Source organism: Oncorhynchus masou, chromosome 11 (genome assembly GCF_036934945.1).
Source record: "Oncorhynchus masou masou isolate Uvic2021 chromosome 11, UVic_Omas_1.1, whole genome shotgun sequence".
In the NCBI taxonomy this organism is placed as follows: Eukaryota; Metazoa; Chordata; class Actinopteri; order Salmoniformes; family Salmonidae; genus Oncorhynchus; species Oncorhynchus masou.
Window position 1 is genome coordinate 20,943,782 of NC_088222.1, and position 15,353 is coordinate 20,959,134.

The following is a 15,353-nucleotide window of genomic DNA, read 5'->3' on the forward strand; positions in this document are numbered from 1 at the left end:
TTGTGCCCTCTTCACGACTGTCTTGGTGTGCTTGGACCATGTTAGTTTGTTGGTGATGTGGACGCCAAGGAACTTGAAGCTCTCAACCTGCTCCACTACAGCCACGTCGATGAGAATTGGGGCATGCTCAGCCCTCCTTTTCCTGTAGTCCACAATCATTTCCTTTGTCTTGATCACATTGAGGGAGAGGTTGTTATCCTTGCACCATCCTTCCTCCCTACAGGCTGTCTTGTCGTTGTCGGTGATCAGGCCATTGGCAAACTTAATGACGGTGTTGGAGTTGTGCCTGTCCGTGCAGTCATGAGTGAACAGGGAGTACAGGAGGGGACTGAGCATGCACCCCTGAGGGGCCCCCGTGTTGACGATCAGAGTGGCTGATGTGTTGTTACCTACCCTTACCACCTAGGGGCGACCTATCAGGAAGTCCAGGATCCAGTTGCAGAGGGACGTGTTCCAATTTGTAAGTCGCTCTGGATAAGAGCGTCTGCTAAATGACTTAAATGTAAATGTAAATGTTTAGTCCCAGGGTCCTTAGCTTAGTGATGAGCTTTGAGGGCACGACTCCAACACCATCATTAAATTTGCTGATGACAAAACAGTGGTAGGTCTGATCACCGACAACGACGAAACAGCCTATAGGGAGGAGGTCAGAGACCTGACCGTGTGGTGACATCAATATAGGAATTTGTTTTAATTTCAATACAGTAATGTGAAGCTCTTATCGACTGACTCTTTAGTCCAGGGGTTCCCAAACTGTTTCACTCAGGCCCCCCTTCCACCGTTGGGGAACATCCCTTGCCCACCCTGCACGCCACATCAATTTTATGGGCACAAGCACTGTTCATGACATAAACTGTTTAGGTTTGAAGAATATTTGAAGCAATTTTACACTTTGTCATGGAGTGCAGAAGATATTGTGCAGTTTTGAAGCTAATGTTCTTGCAATTCTATGCATTTTGCCATTTCTAATGTGTATTCATGTGATGTTTGAGTGACTCAAAAAAATACGACATGATTCAGGGATTCAGGATTCCCACAGATTGAGAACCACTGTTCTAGTTCATTATTGATGCTTTGCCTGTTTGATGGTTAGTCAGAAAGCGTAGCAGGATTTCTGTGGGGACGACGTTGTCGATGCACTTATTAATGAAGCTGGTGACAGATGTGGGAAAATCGCTGAACGTATTCCATATTCCATAGAGCAGGGTTCCCAACTGGCAGCGATGTAATTTGTCCCCCCAAAGTTTTCAGAGCAAAAAAAAAAAGGTTTTAATTGCTGGACCTAAAACATTGTAAAAACTCTAGCATATCAGCTCTGAGTGATTTTCATTTAGTAAATCTGTATTCCCACATATGTGCAACTATGGGGCTTCTTGTGGTTAATTTGCAATCTACAAATGATTTGTAATTATATTCTGGCCCCCTGACCTTCCGTTCAAGAAAACAAATCAGTCTGCAGCTGAATTTAGTTGATGATCCCAGCCATAGAGTTATGTTCAGAAATGCCAAATGGAGGGCGAGGGAGAGCTTTGTATGCATCTCTGTGTGTGGAGTAAAGATGATCTACAGTTTTTTTTGCCTTTAGCTGCACGGTGACATACTGGTAGAAATGAGGTACAACGGATTTCAGTTTTCAAAAACAACATTTTCATTCACATCTAAAATCAATGAATAAAAAAATCAGAAAAAAAGTAATATTTTACACACGCATGAAGGTACTCATAAGCAATCAATTCAAATGTAAAAAATAGGTGCATATAGCGTTTTGGAAATAAACTCTTCAAATACATAATAATGTTCGGTCAACTATGAGACTCCAGGACCTCTTCTCTGTGGTTCCTTGCCCTGTTGTCTACCTCAAGTCTTGAGCTTCAATGGAAGACCTTGGTATTTCTGACTCATTATCATCGTCATGTCTTTATACACTTCCCATGTTTTGATATTTCCTATTTACTGTGTGTCATACCTTGAGATTTCAATTGTGCTTTTTGCTAACCACGGTGTGTGTGTTTGTGTGTGTGTGCGTGCATGCGTGCATGCCTGCCTGTGTGTATTTTGTCTAGGCTGGAGAAACGGACCAGGTGACAAAAAATATGGTACACTGGATTTACCCAAACGCACACAACCAACGAAAGGTAAATATGTAGCATCTTTAGTGATCTGTGGATCTGCATTCCAAAGACCTACAGTGTGGAAAGCCTTAACCTTGGCATGAGGCATCTATAAAATGTATTGTGCATGATGTAGAATAGTTCCCAATGTGTTATAATGTCAAGAAGTGACTGGATTGTATGAGAACCAATCAGACACAAAAGTAGACCGTCTGAATGCTTTGATAGAACAACATGGTCCATACAAATGCTGTATGTCAGTTACTGTATGAGTACAATACAATATGGAATAGCTTGATGTGGTTTCTGTGGTTGCAGTACCTTCAGAAAGTATTCATACCCAAATCAAATCAAATTTGGTTAGCAGAAATGCTTGTGCTTTTAGTTCCGACCATGCAGTAATATCTAACCTAACAATTTCACAACAACTACCTTATACACACAAGTGCAAAGGAATGAATAAGAATATGTACATAAAAATATATAAATGAGTGATGACCGAACAACATAGGCAAAATGCAGGTATAGAGTACAGTATATACATATGAGGTGAGTAATGTAGGGTATGTAAACATTATATAAAGTGGCATTGTTTAAAGTGGCTTGTGATACATTTATTACATTAATTTTTCCATTATTAAAGCGGCTAGAGTTGAGTCAGTATGTTGGCAGCAGCCACTCAATGTTTGTGATGGCTGTTTAACAGTCTGATGGCCTTGAGACAGAAGCTGTTTTTCAGCCTCTCGGTCCCCGCTTTGATGGATCTCGATTGTGCATCTGTAAAAGTTTGTGAGTGTTTTTGGTGACGAGACAAATTTCTTCAGCCTCCTGAGGTTGAAGAGGTGCTGCTGCTACTTCTTCACCACGCTGTCTGTGTGGGTGGACCATTTCAGTTTGTCCGTGATGTGTAAGCCGAGGAACTTAAAACTTTACACCCTCTCCACTATTGTCCCGTCAATGTGGATAGGGGGCTGCTCCCTCTGCTGTTTCCTGAAGTCCACGATCATCTCCTTTATTTTGTTGACGTTGAGTGTGAGGTTATTTTTTCTGACACCACATTCCAAGGGCCCTCACCTCCTCCCTGTAGGCCGTCTCGTCGTTGTTGGTAATCAAGCCTACCACTGTAGTGTCATCTGCAAACTTGATGATTGAGTTGGAGTCATGCATGGCCACGCAGTCGTGGGTGAACAGGGAGTTCAGGAGAGGGCTGAGAACGCACCCTTGTGGGGCCCCAGTGTTGAGGATCAGCGGGGTGGAGATGTTGTTACCTACCCTCACCACCTGGGGGAGGCCCGTCAGGAAGTCCAGTACCCAGTTGCACAGGGCGGGGTCAAGAACCAGGGTCTCGAGCTTAATGACGAGTTTGAAGGGTACTATGGTGTTAAATGCTGAGCTGCAGTTGATAAACAGCATTAATACATAGGTATTCCTCTTGTCCAGATGGGTTAGGGAAGTGTGCAGTGTGATGGCGATTGCGTCGTCAGTGGACCTATTGATACACCATCCAAAGTGTAATTAATAACTTTGCATTGTTCAATGTCTGCTTTTTTTTACCCATCTACCAATAGGTGGCCTTCTTTGCGAGGCATTGGAAAACTTCCCTGGTCTTTGTGGTTGAATCTGATTTTAAAATTCACAGATAATTGTATGTGTGTGGTACAGAGATGAGGTAGTTATTCAAAAGTAATGTTAAACACTATTATTGCACACAGAGTGAGTCCATGCAACTTATTATGTGACCTTTTAAGCACATTTTTACTCCTGAACTTATTTAGGATTGCCATAACAAAGGGGTTGAATAGTTATTGACTCAAGACATTTTAGCTTTTACTTTTTATTAATTTGTAAAAATATCTAAAAACAGAATTCCACATTGACATTGTAGGGAATTGTGTGAAAGCCAGTGACACAAATCTCCATTTAATCCATTTTAAATTCAGGCTGTAACACAAAGTCAAGGGGTGTGAATACTTTCTGAACGCCTTATATAGTGTTTGTATGTGCTTTTGTGTTTGAGGTGGGGGGAGGGAGCGGTGTGAACAGCTATTATAGGTTATATTCAGCATCAAATTAAGTGAGGATTTTAAGTATTTTGTGTCATGATGTGATTATAAGGCACTATGGCTTTTTTTGATTTTTTTGTGTATGAAATATAATGTGTGATTTATGCAGGCATTGTGTGATATCCCAGACTGTTGATAAGATTCTATACTAGTCATTGACATTCAGAAGATCAGACAGAAGATGACACCTTAGGAAAGAAGAGAGTTAGAACTGAATTGATTATACAACTCTCTTCTTTATGACGTTGACATCATCGCAGCAGCTCTGCCGCTGTGGTTTGAATATGTTCAGATACATACATATTTATAAGTGAAACACAATGTAAGGCAAGATATTTAAAAAAATCCCTGAGCATTGTAGATGTCTTTTGATGTAGAAGTCGACAGGTTCAAATGGAAAGTTTGGTCATGGCCCACCAGAGCCCATCTGAGTGTGTATGATGATTACTGATGACACTGGGTTGCCATCCAGGGAAGCACAAGTCTATACCCTCAACAGAACCTGTGCGTCCGGATGTAGAGCCTTCCCGCGCTCCTGCCAGAAGATGCAATCCTTGTGATAATCAGGTTACAAGCCCATGTAAGGATTAGATGGCATGTAAGCCTCACAGCCAGCAGCAGCTTCCCAGCAGCTTCAGCTGGCTGAATATGGATGGAAAGCCTCTGGAAGACAGCTTGTAACAGTTCCTGTGCATTTTCACTCCTTATGTACTCTAGCCAGGCTGCTGGGGATGTGGGTATAGCTAGAAGCCTTTCACTCCAGTAAAATAGTACAGTCTGTGAATGAATATGGCTGAAGTTAGTGGGGGATACCGTATGTACACAGATGGATTTGTTAGCGGAGAAGAGCTCTGTGAGAGTTGATAAGATGTGGAGCCTACAGCATTCAGTTGTTAATAATAGAATAGACATCCATGTTTACATGCTGTGTGGGTGTTTGCACGTGTTTGTACAAAATTAAAGTTGGGAAAACATTTTGTAATTTCAAGCACAGTCCAAATCCCATAGCCAGGCAGAACATTCCTTCAACATAAAACCAGTGTAAATATTGAATTTGCACACACACAAGCATGGCTGAGCTTTTAATTGGGATTATTATCTATTTTGTGTACATTATGTATTCTTTCTGAAATACTATTCAAATGATAATTTTGTGCTTCATAGTCTGACTTTGCGCTTCATAGCCTGTCTATATTCTCTAGAGGAGGCATCTGATAGATCATAAATATTTGCTCCTTGTCTTGCAGTGATCTGTTCATGGTTCTGGACCATAAAACCATGACTATGAAAGAAGAGATGTTTTGAGATTTTGTTTTTGATGTCGTAGGAAACAACTATTGCATTTTTTATATCATCCTGCGCTAAATCGTCACACTTTGGCCTAAAAACTCCAATTTGTCAGAAAAAGTATACTCTACCACTTCATAAAAGAAACAGTAGGGTGCAAGTCCTCAGTTCTATCACATCGGTTTTTCACTATGAAGTCTGAACTGTGCTAGCTTTATAAGCACTATATGTGCTGTTTGGTTGCTGATTGGTGGCTTGAGAATCCACTGTGTCTCATCATATCAGTTCCAATGTGTATGAGAGTTCTCTACTGGTTGCAGATGTGCTGTTTCTCTCCCTCTTTCTCTGTAGGTCTGGAGCTGCTGTACCAGCCAGAGGTGGTGAGGCTGTACCTGTCTCTCCTCACTCGCAGTCAAAACCACAACACCCTGGAGGCAGCAGCCGGAGCTCTGCAGAACCTTGCTGCAGGTCACTGGGCTGTGAGTGAAGGGCAAAGGGGGAGAAGTTTATCTGAGGCTGTGGGAGAACAGAATATTTGATTCTCATCCCCTCTCTAACCCCCCCCCCCCCCACCCTCTGTGTGATGGGTGTAATGAAATGTGGTTGAAAAGCTATCATGTATATAAAAGTATGATGTGTGAATCCTCACAAGTAGCCCAATAGGGGGGTGCAATTTATACATGACATCCTTCTATTATTCTCTCTCTGTGCCTTTTCTCAGTGGTCCAGTTACATCCGGGCCACAGTTAGAAAGGAGAAAGGTCTGCCTGTCCTGGTGGAGCTACTGCGTTCAGATGGTGATAAAGTGGTCCGGGCTGTAGCTATTGCTCTACGCAACCTGGCCATAGATCGACGGAACAAAGACCTCATAGGTACATGCACATAAACATGTATGCACACATCAATGCATGCACACACACGCGAGTGCACACACACGATACATAATTTTACCCTTTGCCCCATAGGAAGCTATGCCATGAGGGACCTGGTCAGTAACCTGCCCAGTGGTCAGCAGCGACCAGCCAAGAACCTGGAAGGGGACACAGTGGTGGCCATTCTGAACACTATCCATGAGATCATCTCAGACAGCCCTGAGAATGCCCGTGGTCTCATACAGGGTCACGGCATCCAAAAACTGGTGGCCATCAACAAGACAAGGTAGATTATCATAGCATAGTATCTTTGGTGTTGGTTATGGGAGATGGTTTCAATTGGCTAGATGCTCAGTTCACCGTGTTGTACTCTCTCCTTTATGCTAGCTCTGGTTTATTCTGTTGTTTCTTTGCTAGCCAATCTGTGCGGGAGACCAAAGCAGCATCTCATGTCCTGCAGACAGTGTGGGCCTACAAGGACCTGAGAAATAGCCTCTACAAGGGAGGCTGGAACAAGAGCCACTTTAAGGTTTTGCATGGCATGCTGTAGAAGGCTGTATTCCCCATTCACTACACAGTCCAAATGGGTGGCACAAACACAGTCTGATATTGAGCACTGTATGGGACACAATTAGTTCATAATGTCATACTGAGTCTTCTTTCTTTTTTACCTTCAGTCAACCACTAGTGGAATACCCAAAAAGAGCGGAAAGGCAGCCTATGATGACATCACACACCCTCTGATGGAGAAAAACCAAGGTCAGCATGAGACTGTAGCTTCAACATAAGTGTGTGTGTGTAGGGAGATTGACATCGAAATTGGAAGTCTATCCATTCCTGAGGACATCCGGAAATGTCTTCAGAATCGGCCACTAGGGGCAATAGTGAGCGCTATTACTATCAAGTAGACTTGAGGAATCCCATGACTCTGGATCAGGTTAGTTGTTTGATCCCAGTCGTGGACACTGTTTTTTGTCATATCCCAAACAATAACCTTTACCTTAACCATTCGGAATGAGTGCCTAAACTTTACCCTTAACTTCGGTTTGGAGAAATGGAACATACAGGGCAGCAGGAGTCAACCCACGGATTCAAAAACACTTCAATATTTGATCTTTGGAGCAAATTCGAAATTTTCCTCATTTAGAGAACGTTGATGAATGTCTAATTCTGCAGTGAGACTGTGAGAACTTGTTGAATGTGTGTGTGTTCATGCAGATGTAGGATCTTCATTTGAGCCAGTTTTCTACAGTAGGAAAATAATTATGCAGCCAGAGGACATTTGGATTATTATGTAGATTGCAATGAATAGACATTTTTTGTCTGTGTTTCTTTAGGGCAAATCGATTCTGAAATTTCAAAGTGGAAATTACAAACTTACATTTTAGAAGCCTTTTTAAAACTCAAATACACTACAAGTTTACATTTCCTGCTGTGCAGGAAAATTGTCAGAATCAAAAGAGTGATTAAATGAAGATCCTACATCTGTGTGTGAGCCAGTTTCTTGTCATTTGAACACAAAATGACCTTTGTTTATTGTATCCTGCCTGTTTTCCCCACAGATGGATACTCCACCGTGGAGCAGAGTGACAGAGTGGGTGATGGGTTACTCCAGGTCAGTAACACGGTACATATGAGCTCCTTACTATACCTAAGGTCAGGAGTTTTTCAATGGTGACTCACAAGATTTTAAGGGCCAGCGCTGTGAAAAATGTGATATTCTTGTGTTTTATATCTATTTCCACACTATGAGGTTGGAATAACACTGTTGTCGTGCCATTTTATTGTAAGAGCTGTTTTAAAAGACTGAAAATTTCTACCAGTTTTGGTGGGATGGAGGTTTGGCTTGCCTAGTGACATCACCAGGTGGTAAATTAGTTAGACCAATAAGAAAGAGTTCTAAACCTCTCTGCTAATAACAGACCACTCAGACCACTTCCAGACAATCCTAGCAAAATTGTTCCTTGAGAAATGTCTCTTTACTAAGAAGCAAATTTTTTTTTTTTTTTTTTTACAATTTTAATTGAAAACAATCACATTCCTGTTACTCAGAAATGATTTGATATTGAGATACAAACAGCCGCATTGGACCTTTAACTAAATAATGGTTCTATTTTGTTGCAGAGTATCCCAGAGAGGAAGCACTTCATCCGGGCTGGAAGGCCTGCAGTGGGTCTGGTGGAACGCAAACCTCCACCCCTCGATTCCTGGGTCTGAGGTTGGCAGAAGGGATTATAGAGCAGGTAAATTACATTTCACTTAACCATTTTAGGATTGATGTTATACACATGTTCATTGCTTTTGCTATTGGGGGAGTCATAGATTACGAAAAAATTGATCATTGTTCTTTTTCCTTTTTTTGTTTACAGGAGATGTGGCAGTAAAAGAACAAGTGGAACATTACATTTGTGGAGGTCATTGTGGTGTTTATTCTTATAACACATGTTCAAAGTGTTATTCAAACTCTGGCTGTAGTTGAACATAACCTCTACTATATTTTATACATACTGGACAGTGGGATGAGTGGAGTGACACAGCTGAATGTAGTGCAGGATGAAAAACACAATACTAACACTTTCTATGAAATTAGGATTTGTCAAAACCATTTTTTTTCTTGACCTGCCTTTTCCTCCAGTATTTCCCTACTGTGTTGTTTCACTTCTGCATATTGTGCATTACTTTCATGTGAGAGACAAGTTGGAAATGGGATTGTAAATGTGTAATAAAAGATTCATATTCTAAATGAAGGCATTTATATTGTAATATTCATGTTATTTATTAACAGTTGTGAACGTTATCTTGTAACCAAAAATGGAATGGATACGTTAACATTATACACTACCAAGTAATAGTGCCATTTTATCAGGAGCTGACATGATGAATTTGCTATATGCAGTGTTTGTTCTTGCATCGCGATGTTGAACTGAAAATGTAAGCAAATAAAATCCATAATTTCTCAATGTTGTATGGACTTAAATTTTTCATCTTTGTTCTCGTCTTTTTCTATTAGGACAAGGGCCAGGGGTGTATTCCACATACAGTTTAATAGGGAATGTATCATTGACGCAGCATGTTGCTTAGCAGTTGTCCTGTGGTTATTTTACTTTCAGCATTATTTTACTTTCAGCATTGGACAGTTCCATATGATCGCGGTCTTGCTAAACTACAGTGCTTGGAACAGAACGAAATGAAGGGTGTGTTCGGAGTGCGCTTTCGTAAATTCAGAGCATTCTGGCCGAGAAGTAAGGTTGAACGGCAGTCAAGCACCTGTAACAGTATAGACTTTACGTCCGTCCCCTCGTCCCGACCAGGGCGCGAACCAGGGATGCTCTGCACACGTCAACGGTCACCCTCGAAGCATCGCTACCCATCGCTCCACAAAAGCCGCGGCTCTTGCAGAGCAAGGGGAACCATTACTTCAAGGTCTCAGAGCAAGTGACGTCACCGATTGAAATGCCACGAGCGCGCACCACCGCTAACTAGCTAGCCGTTTCACACCCAAGCTAACTGGTTAAAGTTGGCTAGCTTACTAGCCACTTACAATCAAGTGAGAGAACACCTTACTCTGAACATTTTATGCCCTAGCAGAGATGGTGTTTTCATGTTATCTAGAGTGTTAGTGACTAACTGTGCTGCTGGCAACAATTTAATTACTCAACATTTACTGACACCCCTCATATTCAAAGGGTGTTTCTGGTGTTTCGTAAATTCATCAGTTATTCTGCTCTGAAATTGAAGTAGATCGCCAGAGTGAATTTACGAACAAGTGTGCAGCAAGTTTGAAGGGTAATGCATTTTTTTGGTTTATTATACCGTTGATGATATCACTTCTTTGTTTACTTTAGCCAATGAATGACACATTTGTTACAAGATGAAACCAAAATATACTCAGCCAAAGGTGAAAAAAAGGTAGTTATGTTTGAATACACGACTCAAGTTCAGCACATCAGGTTTGCTAACAGCTTGCTTGCAACACATTGCTGTCCACCAAATTGGATGGTAGTTATCAATCAATCTCGTGTGGCTAGCTACATTCATGTTATCTGAAATTTGCTATCTAGCTGGCAAGAGCTAACTATGCTAGCTAAAGTTTGAATGCTGTCTTTCAATCATAAAAATTGCGTCCTGTGTGGCTCAGTCGGTAGAGCATGGCGCTTGCAACGCCAAGCGTCGTGGGTTCGTTTCCCACTGGGGCCACCCATATGCAAAAGTAGTGGCCCCAGCCGACTTGTAAGTCGCTTTGGACAAAAGCTTCTGCTAAATGGGATATATTATAAATGTAAAAAAGAAAAGATTAGCTAACTAATAATGCTGGAAAAAGTTTAAGAAAAACACTGCTTTTTTCTTAGGTCCCAGAAGGAGGGAGGAGTCAATGCAAGGAAATGTTCACATTTATCTGGTGAGGACTTTAAATAATCTATTAGCTAGCTACAGCAGCTACACAATCTAACTTAATAGATGTCTATTTTTACATTTAAACCTGTCTATTCAATCATGCAGGAGAAGGGCCATCTACAGTCCCCCCTCAGACCACTGCCCTTGTCCCACCGGGCCTCAGTAGCAAGTACCCCCTGCTCTCTAAGCTAAGACAAAGATGTGGATGCCAGTGCAAGAGACCTGGAAAGGAGAACCTTATGATAAGCCTTTGCTCAAATACACCACAGATCTAAACCCGGCCCAGGAGTGAAGTTAAAATGGTGCAGGAAGAAGTTTTACGTGTGCTCCGGGCATGTGCTGACCAACTGGCAGGTGTCTTCACTGACATTTTCAACATGTCCCTGATTGAGTCTAATACCAACATGTTTCAAGCAGACCACCATAGTCCCTGTGCCCAAGAACACAAAGGCAACCTGCTTAAATGACTACAGACCTGTAGCACTCACGTCCGTAGCCATGAAGTGCTTTGAAAGGTTGGTAATGGCTCACATCAACACCATTATCCCATAAACCCTGGTCCCGCTCCAATTTGCATACCACTCAAACAGTTCCACAGATGATGCAATCTCTATTGCACTCCACACTGTCCTTTCTCACCTGGACAAAAGGAACACTTATGTGAGAATGCTATTCATCGATTACAGCTCAGCGTTCAACACCATAGTGCGTTCAACACCATAGTACCCTTAAAGCTCATCACTAAGCTAAGGATCCTGGGACTAAACATCTCCCTCTGCAACTTGATCCTGGACTTCCTGATGGGCTGCCCCCAGGTGGTGAGGGTGGGTAGCAACACATCTGCCATGCTGATCCTCAACACTGGAGCTCCACAGGGGTGCGTGCTCCGTCCCCTCCTGTACTCCCTGTTCACCAACGACTGCATGGCCAGGCACGACTCCAACACCATCATTAAGTTTGCAGACAACGCAACAGTAGTAGGCCTGATCACAGACAACGAGACAGCTTATAGGGAGGTCAGAGACCTGGCCGTGTGGTGCCAGAATAACAACCTATCCCTCAACGTAGCCAAGACTAAAGAGATGATTGTGGACTACAGGAAAAGGTGGGCCGAGCACACCCCCATTGCTCGGCCTCTGACCGCAAGGCACTACAGAGGGTCGTGCGTACGGCCCAGTACATCACAGGGCCTAAGCTGCCTGCCATCCAGGACCTCTACACCAGGCGGTGTCAGAGGAAGGCCCTAAAAATTGTCAAAGACCCCAGCCACCCTAGTCATAGACTGTTCTCTCTACTACCGCATGGCAAGCGGTACCAGAGTGCCAAGTCTAGGACAAAAAGGCTTCTCAACAGTCACTTTAACTAACATTCATGTACATACTACCTCAATTGGGCCCACCAACCAGTGCTCCCGCACATTGGCTAACCGGGCCATCTGCATTGTGTCCCGCCACCCACCAACCCCCTCTTTACACTACTGCCACTCTCTGTTCATCATATATGCATAGTCACTTTAACCATATGTACATACTACCTCAATCAGCCTGACTAACCGGTGTCTGCATGTAGCCTCGCTACTTTTATAGCCTCGTTATTATATATAGCCTGTCTTTTTACTGTTGTTTTATTTCTTTACTTACCAATTGTTCACCTAATACCTTTTTTGTACTATTGGTTAGAGCCTGTAAGTAAGCATTTCATTGTAAGGTCGTATTGTATTCAGCGCAAATAAACTTTGATTTGAAGAGGAAAAGGAGCCCGTTGTCAGAGAGATCCCCTGCCACCCAGCTGGGCGAGGAGATGGGACTGCCAGTCATGGCAGCGGCAACTAGGCAGCAGTGCCTCAGACTCCCCAGCATCTAATGCAAGTGTCATGCTCAGCCCACCCTACACCCACTCCTCCTCCACAGATACCAGCGTTACTCCTCACCCTGCTCCTCTTTCTAGCACATCTCTCAACACCCCAATACTTTCCCCTTCCTTCTCACTCAGTATGTCTTCCAGTGCCCTTAGCACCCCAGTACGCACACTGTTATTCACCTCAAAAGCCCCTTGTACCCCGACAACATGGGACTTTTTACAGGGAGTCAATGCTCCACACCAGGAGCGACATCTCAGGAAATAGGACTACATGTTGTGGGCTGGAGAGCTGTCCACCAGCAGCTAAAGGGACAGTAACTGTGCCAAGCCTAAAGACTCTGTAACCATCCCTAAAGCTAGATGTCAAGCAGCTAGATGTCACACTCCATGCCCAGACATGTTCAATATTATAGAGGATACAGCGAAGCTGATTCTGATATGATAAGGAGTAGTGAAATGAAGAAGACTTCAACACCAAAGAAAATAACTGAGAAATGTTCTCCTGCCATAGCTAAGACTTCCGTATCATCACTTGCCAGTCCCGCTCTGAAAGAATCTGAAGATTCCACCAGCTGACCCACGACTACAGAAACCAATGAAACCACCAGCCTCACCTGATGTTTCGTCAACTGAGCTAGACCTTGGGACACCCATCCCAGGCAGTAAGCCAACACTCACCTTCATTTTTTTTCTACACTAATGATATACCACAGACCAAGAGATGTCCAGGTAAAAGTCCTAAATCCTCTCAAAAATGTTTTCTTGCCTCACATCATTATTTGGAAACGGTATATTGATGATATTTTTGTTCTATGGAGGGGTGATGCAAAACAGCTCCAGGCGTTCCATGCTTTTCTTAACTCCTGTTCTGAGCATCTGAGATTTACTATGCAATCTGATACACGTCAAATCAGTTTTCTTGATCTTCTGATCTTGTGTGAAGATAATGTTCTATACACTGATCTTTACAGGAAGCCTACTGATCGTAACAGCTTGTTGAGGGCTGATAGTTGTCACCCACTTCCCTTGAAAAATAGTTTGCACTACAGCCAATTCTGTTGATTCAAAAGAATTTGCAAAAAACAATCAGATTTCGACAGAAATATGGCTGAGACGCAAAGAAAGTTCAAGGAGAGGGGCTACAAGAATGATCAGATTAATATTGCCATTGAGAAAATTCAAAACAAAACGAGACATGACCTTTTTCAAGGTAAGTCTCGCAAAAAGACGTATTCTTGCGTTCTAACTACCCGTTATTCAAAGTGCTCTGAACAAATTAAGGGAATTGTTCACAAACATTGGCACATCTTAAAATCCGATGATCGTCTCGGTAATGTGTTTTCAGACCTTCCCTTGGTCGTATTCTCACTGGGCAGAAATTTCAGAGACCAATTGGTAAACTCTGATTTACCACCCCAAGATATTCCTGAACAACGTCTATTTGCGCCGCTACTGGATGGAAATTACAAATGTAATGGCTGTGCTCAATGCAATGGCACTTGTAAATGTAGATCCTTCAAACACCCACAAACAGGGAAATCGATCCCAATCAAAGGTGTTATTACGTGCTCCACTAAGGCAGTTATTTATCTTATAACTTGTCCTTGTGGTAAAAATGATGTAGGTAAAACAAAGCGCGAATTAAAAGTACGTATCTCAGAGCATCATAGCACCATTAGGTGTAAAAAACTTTACTTATCCAGTTGCGGCCTACTTCTTGGAGGCAGGCCACTCGATTTCATCCCTACGTTATATCGGCATCGAACATGTCACCCTCCCTAGGAGAGGGGTGACCTTGATAATTTATTGTTAAAACGAGAGGCTTCCTGGATCTTTAATTTAAAGACCCTTGCGCCCTTCTGTCTCAACGAATACTTTGACCTGAAGCCATTCTTGTGATTATTGTGACTTTGCCATTGTAATTGTTTGTAAACTTGTGTAGTTAAATTAATCTATGATCATATGCTATCCATTTGTTGTTTGTATGCTGTTCTTTGTATGACATTTTAATATTTGATTATTAACCAATGATATTAGGCCACTCTTGGTCATGATTACAGACACCTGTGTCCTTTGACACTATATAAACGAGTCATCCCGCAGTGTTTGTGATTATACCCTGATGAAGACAGCTTGGCTGTCGAAACGTTGGTAATTACATTTTTGCATCTGAGCTCCTAGAGTGGGCGGCTCTCTTCTATTTTCAAAAAGTCCTAAATTGCCATGTAAGTCATCTCCTCAGTCAACTACAGATCATCAGGAACACACGTCTCCTCAAGATAGGAAAAGTCCTAAAACCAAGACCTCTGATTCACCTAAATTAACACCTGCACAATCTTCATCAGAGAAGCAGACAGACAAAACTGAGTGTCATTTCAATACATCACCTACTGTTGCCAGTAGGAAGGCAGGCTTTGTAGCGTCACAACATGCTCTGTCCACCAAAAATACCAAATCCGAGTGCTGGAGGGAGACGGTTGTTACGCACACCTCTTTGAAGGGGGAACGCAACACCCTGCTACAACTCAATTCTCCGTGAAGTGAAAGAGATATGGGACTGTAGGTGCGAGTAAGGATGACAAAGGCAGAGAGAGTTGTACCGTTTACAAGGAATTTATTCCTTTACACGGTAATATGGGGAAAAGGGGCTGGACGGAACCAAAGCAAAGAAAGTAAATCTCAAAGCCCTCTCTGCTACCTTACCTGCCTACCCACTACTTTCCTAAGAAAGGAGACCTGCAGCCTCAAACCTGTTCAGTGCAGCC

The 15,353-nt window shown here is 42.6% G+C and overlaps 1 protein-coding gene across 1 annotated transcript in view; it reads left to right on the plus strand.

The window, feature by feature from the left end:
- LOC135548305 (splicing regulator ARVCF-like) overlaps positions 1-9,298 on the plus strand; it is a 28,581-nt gene extending 19,283 nt beyond the window's left edge. The window contains exons 9-17 of the mRNA XM_064977767.1: positions 2,064-2,135; positions 5,813-5,940; positions 6,183-6,333; positions 6,427-6,619; positions 6,751-6,862; positions 7,011-7,092; positions 7,896-7,948; positions 8,458-8,576; positions 8,703-9,298. Coding sequence (XP_064833839.1) covers positions 2,064-2,135; positions 5,813-5,940; positions 6,183-6,333; positions 6,427-6,619; positions 6,751-6,862; positions 7,011-7,092; positions 7,896-7,948; positions 8,458-8,550 — 884 coding nt within the window. The 3' untranslated portion in view covers positions 8,551-8,576; positions 8,703-9,298. The remainder of the gene's footprint in view (positions 1-2,063; positions 2,136-5,812; positions 5,941-6,182; positions 6,334-6,426; positions 6,620-6,750; positions 6,863-7,010; positions 7,093-7,895; positions 7,949-8,457; positions 8,577-8,702) is intronic.
- The last annotated feature ends 6,055 nt before the right edge of the window (positions 9,299-15,353 follow it).